General features: G+C 44.2%; 1 protein-coding gene across 1 annotated transcript; it reads right to left on the bottom strand.

Annotated features, from left to right (window-relative positions):
- Positions 1–1,064: 1,064 nt before the first annotated feature.
- On the bottom strand, positions 1,065–18,882 carry QDPR (quinoid dihydropteridine reductase). The gene is made up of 7 exons (XM_008588192.1): positions 18,765–18,882; positions 16,431–16,523; positions 14,275–14,371; positions 11,931–12,071; positions 5,281–5,389; positions 3,667–3,750; positions 1,065–1,869 (listed from the first exon to the last, which is right to left on the bottom strand). Exons 1-7 carry the CDS (start codon positions 18,867–18,869, stop codon positions 1,764–1,766), a joined length of 735 nt encoding a protein of 244 aa, XP_008586414.1. The 5' UTR covers positions 18,870–18,882; the 3' UTR covers positions 1,065–1,763.
- Positions 18,883–19,089: the final 207 nt, after the last annotated feature.

Raw genomic sequence — 19,089 nt, forward strand, 5'->3', positions numbered from 1 at the left:
AACCATCAGTCCTCCCTGAGCTCCCATCTTCTTTCCTGAAATACTGAGACAAAATCACCTTGAAGTATAGTGACAAGAATCAAAAAAGACTCCTCAAAAAGTTAAACAAAGAAATTGCCATCTGACAGCACAATCCCACTCCTAGGTATATATCCAAAAGTATTAAAACAGGTATGCAAATATTTTACACGAATGTTCACAGCAGTACTATTCACAACAGCCAAGAGGAAACAGACTAGATGTCTATCAATGGATCAATAGATAAGCAATATTGCAGTAGATACATACAATGGAATACTATTCAGCCACAAAAAAGAATAAAGTACTGATACATGCTACAGTGTGGAAGAATATCCAAAACATGCTAAGTGAAGGGAGATAGACACAGAAGGTCATGTATTGTATGACTGCATTCATATGAAATATCCAGAAAAGAGAAACTCACAGAAATAGAATACAGATTGGTGGTTGCAGAGGACTCAGGGAGAGGGAATGTGAACGAACTGCTTCAAGGACACAGATTTTATTTTGTTTGGGAGTTGAAAAGGTTTTGGAAATAGATAGAGGGTATTAAATACTGGCAACGTATCAAAGGCTTACCTTAAAATCATTAATTTAATGTTATGTGAATTTTGCCTCACTGAAATAATATTAGAAAGAAGCATAATAAAGGACTTAATAAACAGTGGCCATCTGGTGACTGGGGTTTTGGGTTTAGTTCTGCCACTTACTGGCAATGACAATAGTAATCGTCTCTCTGAGACTGTTTCCTCATGTGTGATACGACTAGGTTCGATTAGATCACTAGTTTCAACTACAGTAGCCCACATCGGTCACATGGAAAGTTGCTTCTAAATGCACAGGGACTTCCCCGCATCCTCGGATTCTAATATGTCCCAGACAGAATCGGGCCTCTGTTACTGTAACGAAAAATTTATTTCAGGATTTAATCCACCCCCTTTTGAGAATACCAGATTAAAAGACCTTCAGCAGCCCATGATTTTATTTCACCCATCTATGACCACTGCGTGTAAGACGTGGTTTGATTAAAGAAGACAACACAATAAATGCAGTCCATTTATTAGGAAAATCACTCCAAACACTCACAAGTATTAGTTCTCTTGCACACTTAGCCCTAGGCCAGGGGACACTTGGCAATGGCACAGAAAAAGGATTCCATGACAGCATCCACGGGATTTTGCTTACACCACAAAAAGGTTTAAGGCAGTGTACTTCAAGGCTACAAAAACTACATCTATGACATAAACATGACATTCAAAAATAACTCAGTCCTCAAAATTCCCCCAATACCATCAAATCACTGAACCTCCAAGGTGACAGCCACTGTCAGGGAAAGAAAAAGTCCCAAAAGCAATTCAACGTGCCGCCAGTATAGACAGGGCTGATCAGAGACCTCTTTATATAGTTAACGCAGGTTGACAGTAGCTATTTGCAGGCTTCAACTCTCATTCGTTTTTTGTCCTTTTTGGAGACTGGGCCAGTGTGTGGATCTGAACCCTCTACCTCAGTGCCCACAGCGTTCTGACCAACTGAGCTAATCAGCCAGCCCTCTCAGACGTTTTTATTTCACATAAACATATTACACTGTCCTAGGAGAGCAAGTGCACATTAGGTGAGGGAAAAAACAGGATTCACTATCTTGTACCATGAACAGGGCTACAGATAACACAGGGCCGGACGAGGACACACTGAGAGGTTAGTGACTTTTCTAGCAGGACCCTCGAAGGCATTGCGAATGAAGCTTAAAAATATGCCGGGGAGAGTTCCGTCTTTCCCTCCGTGGTTACCACCTGGATTAGGCTTCCTGAGCTCGGTCGGTTTTTCCCTGTGATCCAGTCATGGAAAGTTCTAGAACAAAGAAGACAAGTTTTATATTTTCAAAGCAACAATCTGGATACATACATGCTAATAGTCACATTAGTAGATGTGATAGGGATAGGGAGATACAACAGCAGCTGTGAAAAAGCCACTTAGTGTCACAGACACACACCCGGGTCCCCAATGAGTTCAGTATTTTGTCAGTTTAATTTCTGAGTGGCAGGACTTGGAATGATTTTAACTTTCAATTTGTATTTTTCTGCATGGCTGGAATTCTTTATAACATAGTGGTATGATTTTAAGTGACTAAAAAGATTCTAATTCGTTAAATTTAAGAGGCAGACATATGCACAAAACTTTATACTTTGCTATATTATCTTTTCAGAAATTTAAAAGAGAGAAGAGAGGAAATTCTTTTTTTTTTTTTTTAGCAAACATTTATGGAGTACCCATGGCTGTGCCAAGCAATGAAAAAAGAGATCCGAAAAACAGACTATTACCATCAAATATGTTAAACACAGTAATGGGGGCATTTAACATCTAACTCTGTGTGGAGAGGGGTAGCTGCCCCTGCCGGGCGCAATTGAGAAGACCCCTCTAAGAAGGCAGGGAAAAAGGACACAACAAACTCACAAGGAATAACAAGTAGATGGTAATTTTTTAAAACAGAACATTTACATTTGAGTACATCATCCACTTTGACAATTCACCAGCTGGGACTGCAGACCTTCTTTAACTGGAGAATGCGCAGTTCTTGGGCTATTCTTTAGTGCCGTTTGCAACCTTCTAGGCTAGAGCTGATGTTTAACAGTCAACTCACTCAAGCTCCCACGCTGGGGGCTGCACAAACCCAGGGAAGTCCAAGCGCTCAAAAACACAGTGTGGCTAAAACTCCCTGCAATACTGTACTATGTCAAGGCCCCACCCCTGGGGGCAGGGCAGGGCTCAGCTAGGGGTGCAGAGACCGGGCACATTTGGACATGAAGGGAGCTGTGTGTTAATTCTGCTCGTTTTCAAGTGTCTTGCCTCTCCTTCACCTGCATCAGCAGTTCAGAGTGGGTGAGAGGGAACACATGTGCTTACAGGCACCACAAAGCAAACTTTATGCCAACTTCTCTGGCGAGCATTCAAATACCACGAATGGGTATGTGTGATTTCTAGAAGAAAGGAACACAGGCTTTCCAAATAGAGGGGTTTGGGAGACTGAGATCTAGGCAAAGACAAAAAAGTAAATCAACTCTTTCTCCCATAAGCTCTCAAATGCCACCCATATTCACAAACGGTTGAGAACAATTTTGGAAACAAAGGCCACTGTCTGTGGGTCCCTGGCTCAGCACTGATCCAAACACATGACCCCAACATTCTACCCAGTGTCTTACTCCCACACAGCTGCCTCTAGTCAAAGTGACAATGACATTAACAGACACTGAGACCTCCTGAGCCCTTGCTACAGGTCAGACATTGTGCCAAGAGTTTAGCACACACAACCACATTTAATCCTAGCAATCATTACAAACCTCATTATACAGATGGGGAAACTGAGGCCTAGAACAGTTCAATAACGTGCTCAGTTTGGTCAGCTGATGAGTGAGGGGATCAGGATTCACACCAGCACTATCGCTCCCTACCCCAACCTGCCCAGTGCCCATCTCCAAATCCAGCTTCCCTGAGATTCTATCTGATGTGGGATGTGTCCTCAGAGGCCCCATAACCTCACAGAACAACCCATGTTAATAATCCAAGAGAACATGGGCCTGTCCTCCAGCCCACACAGACAGAGACGGGGGCTAGAAGAGGCTTTGTCACTGATATTACAGTAATACTCACTCGACCAGGAACTCTACAGGTGTCCAGGAGCTGAAGTCAGCCTCAGGCATTGATTTCCTGTTTGTTGGGGTATCCAGGGTGACCCTGCAATGCACAGAGATAAGCCTGTCATTTGCACAGCACCTTTATAATAACAGGTGCCCAGTCCTCCTCAGGCAGGAAAATGCAAACGTGCAGTGTCTCTACTGTGAGTCTCTGGCACCAAGAGTGACATTTACATGGGGTGACAGGAGAATAATCACAGAGAATCCACATTAACAAAGATCACATCTGAACTCAGTAAAGCACTTTGTGAACCCTCTTTAGGCGGACAAGAACAAAATAGAAAGAACCACATTTTACCTTTCAAATATGATCCTTACTGAAGTTAAATTATTTTAAGTCTTCATTCGCACCCTAAAATGTGGCAGACACATTTCTAAGGATTTTTTTAAGTGTGATAATATTCCTTTAAACATAGAACTAATGAAATACTAAGTTTTTAAACATGTAGCTATGTTCCATGAAACCTTAAAATTTTCAGCAAGAGAATATACAAGTCAGATATGTATGAATCTCCCAAGAACATTCAGGCTTTAGGGGTCATTCAAAATAGCTGTGGGAACAGATCCCAGAATCTCAGAACTTCATGGCTAAAAAGGAGCTGGAAAGTCAGCACAGTCCCTGAGCAGTCCCAGTGTGCCCTGTGGAGGACCATCGGCAAGAGATGAGCCAGTTGGTGCTGGAATCCTTCCAGCCAGAAAGAACCCTCCACCTCCAAAACAGCTGCCTCTACCTGGGACAGCCAACTGAGGACTTTCCTCGTGATCACAAATAGAAATGTCTCCCACAGTTTCCCATATTCTCTGACACACCCTCATCCCCCCACTGTCCCATGTCCTCCCCTATACATACATACACACACACACACACACACACACACACACTGACCTTATAACAACTTGAAAGACAAAACTATATAGAGTAAAAAAAATGTGCAGACTACTTCTAAAGGAAGTCAGGAGGGAGGAAGGCGGGAAAGAATGGGAAAGAAAGAAAACAAGAAAGTAGGAGGCAAGAGAGACAGACCCTTCCCCACCAGCCAATCAACCATTCTGGACGGCCCAGGATAATCTAAAACCTGAAGAAGTATTGCTATTATCTGAATATATCCCCCCAAATTCCTATGCTGAAACATAATTGCAAAGTGACAGTATTAAGAGGTGGGGACTGTAGGAGGTGAGTAGTTCATGAGGGCTCTGCTCACATGCATGGGATTAGTGCCCTATAAAAGTGGTTTGAGGAAGCCCGTTAGCCCTCTGCCATGTGAGGACACACAGCAGGCCCCATCTATGAAGAACAGGCCTCACCAGACACCAATTCTTCAGGCACCTTGATCTTGGACTTCCCAGTCTCCAGAACTGTGAGCAATAAATTTCTGTTGTTTGTAAATTACCCAGTCTAAGGTAGTTTGTTACAGCAGCCTAAACAAACTAGGTATCTCCAGAGTCTTTGGTGAATTGTAGAACCCAAGGTGATGGCACGCACAAGTCCCTGATGGACAGAGACTCTTAGACAAATGTTAACTCTCAGCAGTGGAGAGGTGGGCAATGGGTGGGAACCCGCCGCACTTACGGGAGCACGGCGATGGCGGCAGACCCAGGTGGCATGCCACTGTTCTTCCCGGCCAGGCTCTGGCAGAGCTGATGAACGGCACCCTTGGCCATGCCGTAGCCAATCATCCCTGGGAAAAGAGGAGCAGACAGCTTGGTTACCACTGGCTACCAGGGGGACAGCAAGGACGTGCGATCTTCTTTTGAGCATCTCTGTTCACTGAAAACTCATCAATGCTGCACCTGGCTCCTCCTTCAAGCAGGGCACCCTCACCACCCTCCACCAAAAACTGATAGCGCGTCAAGTTCCAGAAACCTCTATAATCCTCCATTGCCCCATCTGTAAAATGGGTTTGGGCTATTTTCTAAAACTAACAACCTTTCTATAATTCTCCAGACCCCAACTGGATGTCTAATAACTCAATTCGATTCCAACACTAGCTACCTGGAATTAGTGGTATAACCCACAGATTTAAGGGCTCAGTGTCACAAGACTACCCCTACATCAGATAGCAGTCATAAGCCCTGAGCCACCTATACTTCTGACCAACAGGCTAGAATGGCCTATAGAACTCAGGGTATCACTTTACATATATTTACTGGTCTATTATAAAGGATACAACTCAGGGACAGCTAGACAGGAAGACACACAGGCAAAGTCACGTGGTGGACAAGGAGATTCCATGCCCTCTCCAGGCGCCCCACCCTCCCAGCACGGCCATGTGTTCACCAACCCAGAGCTCATGAAATCTTCCTATTCAAGAGTTTTTACAGAGTTTAATTTCCAGACCCTAATCCCTCTCCAGAAGGTCGGTGGGTGGGGATAAAAGTTCTAACCCTCTAATCACTTGGTCTTTCTGTTGAGCAGCCTGGTGCTGAGGCACCTCATCAGCATAAAGTCAGGTGTGATGAAAAGGGGCTCTTATGAAGAACTGAAGGCACTCCTGTCTCTTAGGAAATTCCAAGGGTTTTAGTTCTGTGCCAGAACCAGGGGCAGAGACCAGATATATTTCTTACTATACCACAAGAGATAAAGTACTAATTCTCAGTATACCCTCAGGACAGCGGGTGTTCAATAAACGTTTCCCATCAAATTAATAGAAGTAACATGTCCTGGAGTCCAACCACCTGGGTTCCCGTCCAGGCTCTGCTGCTTGCTAGCTGACTGATTCCAGGCAAGGCCACTTAACCTTGGAATCCTTGGTTTTCCATTCCATAAAATGGAAATGACAAAGTGAAATCCTATGGCTAATACAAAGATCAGGTAAAATACTGCATAAAAGCCCTTAGTATAGTGCTGAGCACACGGGAACAATCATTTTATCCTAGTCATTACTGTTATTTGTGACTCAGGGCAAATCATTGACCACAGAGGCAGGGATTTTTAACTTTGGCATTCTAAAGTTATATTATCATTGCAATTAGAGCAATAAGTGAGTTCTTTGAGGGTAGATCATGGGGCTTAATCGAGGGGTGGGCCCTTAAAAACTGTACATTGAATTAAAGAACAAACTGGTAGCTCTGCTTCATTAGAAGTAGGTAAGTGCTTCCCAGTAATTCATTAGTTTTTCAATGTTCTGGACAACTAACTTTTAAATAATAATCTATTATGAAGTGAAAAAAAGCAAAACACAGAAAAGCCTCTATAGATCCATCAAAATATGGTATGTTTTTGTTTTAAGTATGTGAACGTGCATTTGGTGTGGGTGCACACTAAAATATGCATAGAATACTTCCAGCAGGATACACAAGAAGCTGGAACTGCAGCTGGGCTTTGGTAGGAAGTGCTGTAATAACCAGGGATTCGAGTAGGAGGGAGTCTTCCTATACACTGTATTTCTTTTAGCACCATGTGTACTGGTTAATTTTTCAATTAAGAAACTGATTAGTAGGGGCCGGCCCGTGGCTCACTCGGGAGAGTGCGGTGCTGATAACACCAAGGCCGCGGGTTCGGATCCCTTATAGGGATGGCTGGTTGCTCACTTTGGTGAGCGTGGTACTGACACCACCAATCCAAGGGTTAAGATCCCCTTACCAGTCATCTTTTAAAAAAAAAAAAAAAGAAACTGATTAGTAAAATTACTTAAATAAAAAATAATACATTGCCTTCTCACCTTTTCCCTTAAGCTTCATTTGTCAAATTCCTACTCCTCTGTTTCTAAGACCCTGATCGCATGAGCTCCCTCCACAAAACGTTTCCAGAAGTAGCATCATCTCTCCCCTCTGCTCCCCCAGATATAGGGATGGCTGGTTGCTCACTTTGGTGAGCGTGGTACTGACACCACCAATCCAAGGGTTAAGATCCCCTTACCAGTCATCTTTTAAAAAAAAAAAAAAAGAAACTGATTAGTAAAATTACTTAAATAAAAAATAATACATTGCCTTCTCACCTTTTCCCTTAAGCTTCATTTGTCAAATTCCTACTCCTCTGTTTCTAAGACCCTGATCGCATGAGCTCCCTCCACAAAACGTTTCCAGAAGTAGCATCATCTCTCCCCTCTGCTCCCCCAGAGCACTGTGCTTAGACCTTAATTTGGCACAGTCTCCCACGCTCACACCACCCGCAGCCCAGCTGCTGTAGCAGGCACGCGATACAATTACCAACTCAATCGATCAACCTATCATTCAGACCAATCTGCTACTTACTAGCTTACTTTCCACTTACTAGCCAGGGGGTCTTACAGAAGTCACCCCAAATCGCTGAACTTTGGTTTTCTCCTCTGTAATCAAGGGACAATAATCACATTTACCTTACAAGCATCTCTGGTGATGAAATAAGATCAAGCATATAGTAGGCTCAGCCCAAAAAGCCTAGCACCTCGGAGGTAGATGCCTAAAATCAAAATGCTACTTTTTTCCTAACAAATTTATTGAGGAATAATTGAAATACAATACACTTAAACATGGTTAAGGTGTACTATTTGAAGAAGTTTTGATCTATGTATTCATGTTATCTCTCAGTCTTTCTTTCCTCCTGCCATTCAGTAAATATTTGCTGATTGAATCGAGGGATACCTTTTATTAGGGTAGGTTTACATCTCCCCCACAGGCATGTGGAAGGAATGGGGTCTCTCTCCTTTCTGTGTTCCCCACTGCACCCACCTGCAGTTGCCCTAAATGCTGCTATCATAGCAACAAAATAAAGAATGGTTAATCCCTGAAAACACCTCTCCTCCTTCAGAAAACTGCTATCTCTTCTAGAGGTCGGTAGCCTCCTTAAAAACCCCGGCACATGTGTTGTTTAAAGTGTAATAGCTGTGGTGGCATCACAAGTACCTGGTCACAGCCCAGCCAAGAACATAATCACTAAACTGCTCCAACAACAACCTCGAATTGCAAAAGAGAGTCAAGGTCTCAAAAAGTTATTTAGAAGCACAAGGGTATTTCACCATCCCGCACTCCTCTGTTTAATCGGGAGGCAGGAAGTCAACAGTGATATAAGAATATAACGAACTCTGCAGTGATTAAAATAAATCAGGGCACAAATGCTCATAATCCAGCCCCCATCCTCAGCAAAGTCCCACGGCTCTCTCTTCGTTCCATTCAAACAACACAAGAGCAGGGAATCTGATGAAGGAAAAAAACAAGCAGCCAGCAACCCTAATGGCTTCATTCTACAGAACATCTTCCTTGGACACACATTGTGGATAAGCAGATCATTTGCAGGATATGAAAAATATACATTACACTAAGAACACTGTCTTCCAAATTATAAAATGATCGATGTGGTCCCTAAAAACTGATTTCCAGGTCCAGCCCGTGGCTCACTCGGGAGAGTGCGGTGCTGATAACACCAAAGCCAAGGGTTCGGATCCCTATATAGGGATGGCCGGTTAGCTCACTTGGGAGAGCGTGGTGCTGACACCACCAAGTCAAGGGTTAAGATCCCCTTACTGGTCATCTTTTAAAATAAAATAAAAACTGATTTCCAGTCACAGCACAGATCCTTAAATGGTGAACAAAAGTGATCACCGTCATTTTGATATATTATCCTGTAGAAGACAGTCTACAAATATAACCTTGGAACAGTAGGTGGGGGTTTTCTCAGTATCTTTTCGAGTGAAAAACTTTTCATTTTTGAACAAATCTTCTTGGGTTTAAGGGACTATTAAACCTGATTCACTATTTACTTTCTAATTATAGATTTCCCCAGGTTTTTCTGGGGTCTGAACCAAAGTTAAAAGATCTCATGATTCACATTAGTTTAACAACACCTACCCTGAGTTTAAACATGAACAAACTTATTAATCTTTTGCCCATAGGAGTTGGGCAAAAGTAAGCCTGGAGTAAATAATAATAATAGCTCGCATTTACTACTGACTCACTGTAATCCCTTTCTAAGCCATTTACATCCATTAAGATGTTTACAAGTCATACCACCATACAAAGAAGAAGATATTATTATTTATCCCTATTTTATTAATAACAAAAACCAAGGCTCAGAGAGCTTAAGTGAATCGCCAAATATGTCACAGTAAATTAGAGGCAGAGCCACAACAGAAGACCCACCTGTGTGGTTCCAGAGCCTGCAGCTTAACCACTAACCAAAAATGTAAACAAAGAAAGATACTTACGAACCAAAGCAAAGTAGGAGACTATTTTTTCCTTCAGAAAAATTAGTCTTTCAGTCTTAGGGTGTTGTTTTTTAAATGTCAAGCTGTTACTCACTTCTCTGTTTACTTTCTAGTGCCTCTGGTCAGTGTCACCTTTAATAAAAATCAGATCTCAACCAAACGGGGACACTTAACATTTACACAGCTTTAATTATTGCAAAAGCCATGGTCTTGTAAGATCACATGCACTGAGAAATGTAATAAGAAAATGAGTGGCAATGGGCTGGCCTGTGGCTCACTCAGGAGAGTGCGGTGCTGATAACACCAAGGCCACGGGTTCGGATCCCATGTAGGGATGGCCAGTTTGCTCACTGGGTGAGCGTGGTGCTGACAACACCAAGTCAAGGGTTAAGATCCCCTTACCGGTCATCTTTTTTAAAAAAGAAAATGAGTGGCAAGAAACTGTTAATTAGTAAAAGCCCCACAATTCGGTGATTTATATTAAAATTGAGAAGATACCCAAGGTCTCTATCACTTACTAAAAAGATGCAAAAAGGGCCGGCCCGGTGGCGCACTGGATAAGTGCGCCGCTTGGGAAGCGTGGCGGCGCTCCCGCCCGAGGGTTCGGATCCCACATACAGACCGGTTCCCGCTCACTGGCTGAGCGAGGCGCGGGAGCAACACCGAGGGTTGCAATCCCGTTGCTGGTCCCCAGTCCGGTACAGGGGCAACACTGAGGGTTGCGATCCGTTGCCGGACACGGAAAAAGACAAAAAAGACAAAAAAAAAAAAAAAAAAGATGCAAAAAAAGCTCCCATTTTTTTTTTAAAGATAAGTTTAATGTAGATGATGGAGGTAGACACTTGCTGCTGCCCTGTGCTGTCCCCCCCCGCATTTAAATTCCTTTTGCCCTATCCCTAAGGGAGTGATTTGGGCTGAATTGTATCCCCAAAAAATTCATATGTTGAAGTCCTAATCCGCAGTACTTCAGAATGTAACTACATTTTAAGAGGCGATCTTCAACTAAATTAAAATGAGGTCATTAGGGTGGGTCCCAATCCAGTATGACTGGCATCCTTATAAGAAGAAGAAATTAGGACACAGACACACAAAGGGAAGACCATGGAAAACACAGGGAGAAGGCCGCCATCTACCAGCCAAGAGAGGCCTCAGAAGACACCAACCCTGCCGACATCATGATCTCAGATTTCTAGCCTCCAGAATTGTGAAGAAATACATTTTTGTTGTTTAAGCCACCAAGTCTATGGCTGCCCTAGAAAACTAATACAGGGAGTAAAATAAGCAAAGGAAACTTACGTCTTCAAGATATAATGGAAAAAGCACACAATTTGGAAATGATCAGGGTTTTGATTCAAGGTAAATTTGCAACTTACTTATGGCATATGCCCACACAAGTTACTTAACTCTCTAAGTTTTAGTTTCCTATCCTGTAAATTGAAAAAGATAATAATAATGCCTACCCCAGGATTAGAGAATATTTGTGAAATAAAAACAGTGAATATAATAAGACCTGTCATTTACTGGTGCCTACCGTGTGCTGGAGACCTTCTGCATATCAACACCACTGCAGCTTTACAGCTATTCTTTAAGTCAGATATTACTGTCACTATTTTACAATTAAAGAAACTACAGCAGAAATGTGGTCAGAGAGATCAGAGAAGCTGTTCAAGGCCACACATCTAGGGTCAACAGTCCACCCCCAGCCTCTCTCATTCTAAAGTCCAAGCCACTTCCAGCTGCCAAGCTGCTTCCCTGGGACACATGGATACAATGTGATGACAATAGTAGAGGTTTATTAACTAATTAATATCTACCACATCATTCATTCCTGGTTGGATCATCAATAAATTAACCAGATTGGCAGGGTGTGCCAAACTGCAGTATTCCTTAACCACCATCAATCTGAGGACGAATGCAAACAAAAGGATCAGGACACTCTTCCCCCTAAAATGATTCAGGCCTAAAAGGAAGCAAAATCCATCCAACTGTAAAGCACCTTAGAGGGTAAAGGGCTTTAATATTCCTCATCCCATGCCCAGCAGCCCCAACAAGCAAGCGTGAGCTTTCCCATTCCACAGACAGGGAAGTAAAGGCTTACCAGGAGTCCCATCCAGGGCGGCCTTGGCGCCAGCCAAGGTCAAGAGGCCTCCTTCCTTGAGGTGCTTGGTGGCCAGGTGGCTGGAGATGGTCGATGTCCATATGCTCTGCTTCCACATCAGGTCACAGTTTTTAAAGAGAGCTGAGCCAAAAAACATGTGGGCTCAGCATTCCCAGTGAAGAAAGCAAAAGGCAAGCTCAAATCACCCAGACCTACTCTCAAGAAAGCCTACTTAGCCCCTCCCGGTCCTCCAGTCCCTGGTCCCTGGTCCCTGTCCACGACAAGGTCTAATACAAACAACATAGGACTTGGTAGTCACAGAGATATGGGTTCAAATCCTGGCCATGTGATCAGCTTCCTTACCTGTAAACTATTCAAATTTTAACTAATATTTTCTCCCCCTGACATCTGGCCAGTACAGGGATTAGCTAGTAAATTTTAGCAAATAAATCTGGAGTTGCACACATTTGCTGCACTGGTTTTAACTCAAAGATTGTTTTACTCTATGAAGGACACTAGATTGTAGTAAGAACCTATATGTCTATGTCATGTTTTACTCGTGATAAAAATCCAAGGGACTATTACTGTATGACCATAAAGAGGGCTTTTACAGAGCTACATTTTTTTATGGCTGAAAGTTTAATGCCAGCTTTAAAGACTCTTAAAAAGGGCTGAAATAACAACCGTTTCACACTTGTTTTAGCCCTCAGGCCTTGCCAAAGACGTACAGAGGAACAAGCAGTAACATGTCACATGGTCAACTGGGCAATTTACAAGGTGTGTGGAACCCCATGAAGTGGGAAGAATGCCCTCCCGATATCGGAGGAGGGGTGAGTAGGTGCTACCCAAGGCATTACATTTCCCTGCTAAAAAGGACTAGGGAAAAAAAAAAAATGATGGGTCCACATTTACTACTTCTTGCTCCCAAGATACACAAAAGATCATCAGGCTGTTTTGTCAACCTGATTCCCCCCCCCCCAAAATTCCAATCTCACATTTAAGTGTGATTCACAGAATTTCAATTCCTTTTTAAATGTCTTTGGCTAATAAAAGTAAAAGGAATGATAAAATTGGAAAACTACCATTTTCCAACCCCCGATATGGTAACTGCTTCAGGCAGGGATTCTCCAGGGATGCTTAAAACCATTAGATGAAAAGTATTTGGGGAACAGGACATCCACACACAATACCAAAGTACCATCCCACAGATCACTTACTCATTGCAAATAGGAAAATATACCTTTACAATGGAAGGCTGCCAGTTACCACCTTTACCAAGCATCCCCAAGGGTAATTTGGCATCCCCAAGGGCAGGGCAGTTGGAAGTACTGAGCTTCCACGGGATATAGGACAAAGTACACAACATCTCACGAGAAGAATTCTCCCCTCAAAAATGTTAAACCTGAATCTAATCAAGTCTCTAGACCTAAATTTCAGTTCACAGGAAAGACCAGGGAGAGAGGAACAAGTCGAATGAAACCTTAAAGAACCGGTCAATTTAGTAGGGCATTCCGTGTGAAAACTGGATTGCCAGAAAGTTTTATTATGGGGGAAAAAAATTCTGGACTAAGAGACTAAAAACAACAACACAGTGCAGTGTATAAACCTTGCGTGCAATATGTTAGGGAAAAAGACAACTATAACAGACACAGAATAAATTGGGGGTGATCCGAATGTGGGCTGGCTATTATTAATCTTACAGAATTACTGTTAATTTTCTTTGGTACAATGGTACCATGATGTTATAGGAGGATGGGCTTATTCCTTGGAGATGCATGCTGAAATACGGTCAATATGTTAGTGTCAACTCACTTTCAAATGGTTAACAAAAAAAATACAGCGTGCACACACGCAAGAAAGCCAGAGAGCATCAGCAGGGCAAATGCTAACCATTACTGCACCTAGACGGAGGGTGTAAGGGTGCTCCCTGAACTTTCAACTTTTCTATATGATGGAAAATGTTCCAAATAAAAAGTTGAAAAATGTCATGAACTTTAGTAAAAGCTCAATTTTGAGGTCTTTTGACCTTTAGGATGATCTCTCCAATTCACATACATCCCCTAATTCCTGCACAGTAATAACTGCTGTAAGGGTGGGACAGAAATGACGTTGATTTCATTCTGCCTGTACTTTAAACTTCAAACTCAACACCTTGCCTCACCTCCTCCACAGGAAGTGTCTTCATCTGTAAAATGGGGGAGTTAACACTACCTCACAGAGCTACTGTAAAGGTTCTGGAAGTCACATAACAAAACAGCTGGCCTGGAGCCTCGTCTCTACCCAATCCGAGTCAGCTGGACGAAGGGCAGAGTGGGATGGATGATTAACTCAGAGAGGGACTCACACTTGGACTTGGCGGTGCCCCCGGCCCATCCTCCAGCCACACAAAGAATGGCGTCCACCTTCTCCTCACCCAAGAGCTTTCCCACCTCTGCAGTCACCTTAAACAAAAGGAAGGAAAAGATGCATAAACCGTGAGGTAAACTGAAACAGGCTAGCAACTCTACAGAAACTTCGGTTTTCTTATTCTTCTTTTTAAGCCAGTTTCCAGTACCTGGCAATTAACATTTTCAAATTAGATGAAGGACTAATTAATCTCTGATGAGCATTTTGGATAATGAAGCCCAACTACATTTCAACACGGTTTTTATAAAGCAACCTAGAGTCTCCTTATAAACATTCTAAAAGGTAGGGAAATATGCACCTCCTGAAATAAAACTATAATAAAGAAAAGTAGGAAAAGGTTTTTTAAAAAATCCCCTAGGCTGGTCAGTTAGCTCAGCTGGTTAGAGAGTGGTGCTGATAACACCAAGGTCCAGGGTTCAGATCCCTGTACCAGCCAGTCACCAAAAAAAAAAAATCACCTAGATAGACCTTCATGGCCCACAGCTAACATTCTGATACATTCCTTTCCAGACTTTCCTCACACATCATAGAATCCTATTCTGAAAAGATAATTCATTCTACTGTCCCCCCAATTCAAAAATTCCTTTAACTGCAACTCCAAAGAAAACGCTAAAGAAGAATTATAAGAGCAAAAGCAAGAAAAAGCTACAGTCAAGGGCAAAATGGTGGTAAATATTGAGTACATGAGGGTTCATTTTAATGATCTCTCTACTTCTAAGATGGTGTGAAAATATATTCATGCTTTCCTGTTGCAATTTATTAAAAGACGAATCTGGGGAGATGGGCAATTCTGGCCATTGACCACGACTCCCATATTTTTCTGGAATGGCTGTGGTGACGCCTCTCAATTGCTTCATTAAGATCAATCTTCTTAAGACTTCAATCAAGACTGTGTGTCTCTCCCAGCAGCCACATGTGAGCCCATCACCTCTCTCCCAACAATTTTTGAGGCGGTGGAAACCAATCTTCCCTCTCCCTACACTCTACACTTAACGCTTTCCTTTCAAGAAGATTCCGGAATTTCCCTTTGCCTCTACCTAGTCCTCATTTATCTTTTGTTGACCTTCCTCCTTCTACCCGGCGTTGCCCTGGCTACACCCGCCCTCTGTTCTCAAGCCATGTCCTGCTGCCAGGAGCCCAGATTCCAGCCACCAAATTGTTAACAGGGCTTCCTTCTGGGGAGTGATATTATGTTGGGGAGAAAAAGGAGTATTTCACAGTTTATTATATATTTATATGGTTTTGTTGTATGTTGGTATGTTTTTGTAAAACTTCTTGTTTTATGATATGCATATAATTTTATAATTAAAAATTACCTGTTTTGTTAGTGTTCATGCTTTGAACTGGGTAACTCCACTTTTTACAATCTATCCTAAAGAATCAGATATGCACACAAAGACGTTCACCCCAGCATTCTTTTTTTTTTTTTCCTTTTTGTCTTTTTTCCTGACCGGCATCGGATCGCAACCCTCAGTGTCACGCCCGTACTGGACCGGGACCGGCAACGGGATCGCAACGCTCGGTGTTGCTCCCGCACCTTGCTCAGCCAGTGAGCGGCCGGTCTGTATGTGGGATCCGAACCCTCGGCGGGAGCGCCGCCGCACTTCCCAAGCGGCGCACTGTAGCAGTGCGCCACCGGGCCGGCCCCTAGCATACTTGATAATAGTAAAAAAACAAACAAACAGATGCACAATTAGTAGAAACTAAGTAAACTGTGGCCAATCTATAAAAAGAAAGATTACACCTCTAACAAAGAGGTTTTTTAGTGATCTGAAGAAGTATTTAAATTAAAGTTTAAAAAAAAAAAGCTGATCATAAAATACAAAATGACCTCAACTTCTAAAAGTAATAATAAATAGTGTGCATTGGAAAGACAAGAAAACAGGCCAAAATGCTAACAGTGAGCTAACTAGAAATGGATTATATCTTTGTACTTTTTTCTTCCTCTTTTTCCAAATTTTTCTCCATGAGCACAGATGGTTTTCATAATTAGAGAAACAATAATTGCGAGGAAAAGGAAGAACACATAGCCAATGGAAACCCTTCCCCCGGGTTCCCCTTACCACGGTGTCTGGGGAGACTTTCTGGAATTACCTGGTCAGCCTGTTCAGTAAACGAATCTGTCATTTTAACAACAACACTAGCATTGGCCTCTTCATTCTCCACCACGTCAATGCTGGCGACCCACTGGAACAAAAGGAGAAAATAGCTTTGGTCAAGAACTATCAGTCCTTTAAAGATCTACACCCAGAAGTGGGGGGAGTGGAGACAGATAAGAGGCTTAAATAAAACCCACAAGAGAAAGGAACTAGCAGCTGACCTCCTGCACTCCTTACAGGGACGTCTGGCTTTGGCCACTCTACCCCTTGCTGTGCCCCATCCCAGCCCATCCTGCCTCCAAGCCCTCCTCCTCCTCCTCCATGCTCACTTCTAAAAGCCAAACCCTGGCCCTTCTAGGGGCAAATTTTCTCTAAAGAGCCAGTAGTATTTATTTTAGGCTTTGCTGGCCATATGGTGTCTGTCATAATTACTCACATCTACTACTGTGACAGGAGAGCACGGCTACAAACAACAGGAAACAAATGAGCAAGAATATGTTCTGGTAAATCTTCAGAGGCTGAAATGTGAATTTCATATAATATTCACATGTCACAAAATATTATTCTTCTTTTGACTTTTTTCCCGACCATGTGAAAATGCAAAACTATTCTCAGCTCTTGGGCCATACAAAAACAGGTGGCAGACCAGACTTGGCCCACAGAGGACCATAGTTCGGAGGACTCCTGCCCTAGCAGAGAATGGGCTTCGGGTTTGGGAACACCACAGGTTGGGGTTTGTAACCTGGCTCTGTCACATACTACCTTTCTCACCCCCATCCTGGGGGTTGTCAATGATTAAAAGAATAAGCGTACGAATTAAATGAAATGGAGATGCTAAATCTCCTGGCACAGGTGACTTTCGGATCTTATTCAGAAAGCTCCAGGGTCCCTCAGTCTGAGGGTCCCAGAGATAAATATCTCTACCTTAAGATGTAAACACAGCATCCATTGAACAACACTATTACTTCTCTAACACAAGCCATGGGGGATACTTAGGCAAAGAAGTCTCCATCCCAGCCCTCCCTTAAGAAGGAAGGTGGAAAAAGACCATCACACGTAAATCAGCTCACCAGATTCTGCCAAGTCCTAGGTAAACCGAAGAGCCCCATCAGGGGAAAGCACAGCCTTCCCATCTGTAACATGTGGATACTAACAGGATCTACCCCATTACAGTTACTGGCAGGATTAAATGAAATTAAGAGTCTGTAGGAGCAATGGCCCTTGGCAGGCACTCCTTAAATGCTGCCATGGTTACCACCAGGCATATCTGCAGACCTGGGAAGATGCCCTAATCAGTCTTTCCAGGTACTGAGCATGTAGGTGGCAGGAAGGGGATGGTGAGTTTTAAATCCTTTAGAAGCAAATCCCTGTACCAGATTTTGGGCAAGAAGAAACCCTCTTCCTCGTCCCAGGGAATCCCTTGCCCGAGCTGCTGCTGCTACCTAAACTCCCAGGAAGGTGCTCCAGAGCTCCAGGACCGACATAGAGCAAGTGACAGTGGCAGCGAGAAGACACAGAAAGGAGTCTCCACTGGGAATATGCTGAGCCCTGCTGATCGGCTGGAGTCATCGGTCCCTGGCCACCAATGGGCTCTGCTCCGACCTGCTGCCTACTGGGAGTGGAAACCTGACTGTGCAAAGTAGCTGAAATATTCTTTGCAAAGCAAAGGCCGTCAGTATTGGCGGAGCTGGGCCTTCAAACCGCCAGGTCCAACGGGGCTAAAGGAACAGGGGTAGTAACAGTAACATCAACAATCACCAGCATTTAAACAGCTTTTATCACGTCACGTTATTTACATGCAAAGACACCAATTATCTCATTTAATCCTCACAACTCCCCTAAGGGATAAACACTATCATTATCCCCATTTCACATATGGGGAAACTGAGGTTCGCGCCGTTAAGTAACCAATTCGCGGTCATAGTAACCCGACCCAGGCAGTCTAATTACAGGGCCTCCCTTCTATATCATCTGTCCCTGTCCCCTCACCTCCGCTGCGCTTCCTCCCTCTCTGGCATTCTCTTCCGAGTCATGTCGGACTTTCGGGGCCTGGCGGAGGCCGAAGGAGCAGCCCCCACGGCCACCCTCCTTGAAGAGCAAAGGCCCCGCACCGAGGGCCCGGCGCGCGCGCGCGCACTCAGAGGCAGGAATACACGTGTAGACCCGTGCACGCCCGTGCAAGCAGCCGGGTGCACAGGGGGCCTCAGTTTCCTCCAGTCTGCCATCCCAGGCTGCACCAGAAAGCCCCTTGGCCCCCCATCACCATCGTGCCCGCCCCTCCAGGCGGAGACCCGGCAGCCACCCGCCGCCCCCCAGCCCGCGGCATTACCCAGTTGCGGGCCCGGAACGCCTGCACGCATCGCGAGCCCAGCGCGCCCCTGCCGCCGTACACCAGCACCCGGCGCCCCTCGCCCGCAGCCGCCGCAGCCATCATGTTCCTCCCCGCCTGGCTGCCGGCTCCCGCAGCTCCAAATACCCGAGTCCTAGCGCCGCGCCCCGCCCCGTCCCGCCCCGGCGGCATACCCAGCCAAGAGGGACCGCGCTGCACCCTCCCCCGCGCCGCGCCCGCTGCTGCCGCCTAGTGCACGGCCACGCGCGTCCTCGGCTGTGCCCCGACCCCGGGCTACTCCGCCCCGGGGCGGGGGATCCTGGCA

Source organism: Galeopterus variegatus, unplaced genomic scaffold (assembly GCF_000696425.1).
Source record: "Galeopterus variegatus unplaced genomic scaffold, G_variegatus-3.0.2 Scaffold123, whole genome shotgun sequence".
Lineage (NCBI taxonomy): Eukaryota > Metazoa > Chordata > Mammalia > Dermoptera > Cynocephalidae > Galeopterus > Galeopterus variegatus.

What these genes read in the sequence shown, in the direction of transcription:
- QDPR (XM_008588192.1), bottom strand. Translation starts at nt 18,869, where the DNA reads ATGATGGCTGCGGCGGCTGCGGGCGAGGGGCGCCGGGTGCTGGTGTAC. An exon ending in GGGCACCGCCAAGTCCAAGT is followed by an intron (nt 12,072 to 14,274) that starts GTGAGTCCCTCT and finishes TTTTTGGCTCAG; the next exon opens with CTCTCTTTAAAAACTGTGAC. An exon ending in CCTGTAGAGTTCCTGGTCGA is followed by an intron (nt 1,870 to 3,666) that starts GTGAGTATTACT and finishes TCTTTGTTCTAG; the next exon opens with AACTTTCCATGACTGGATCA.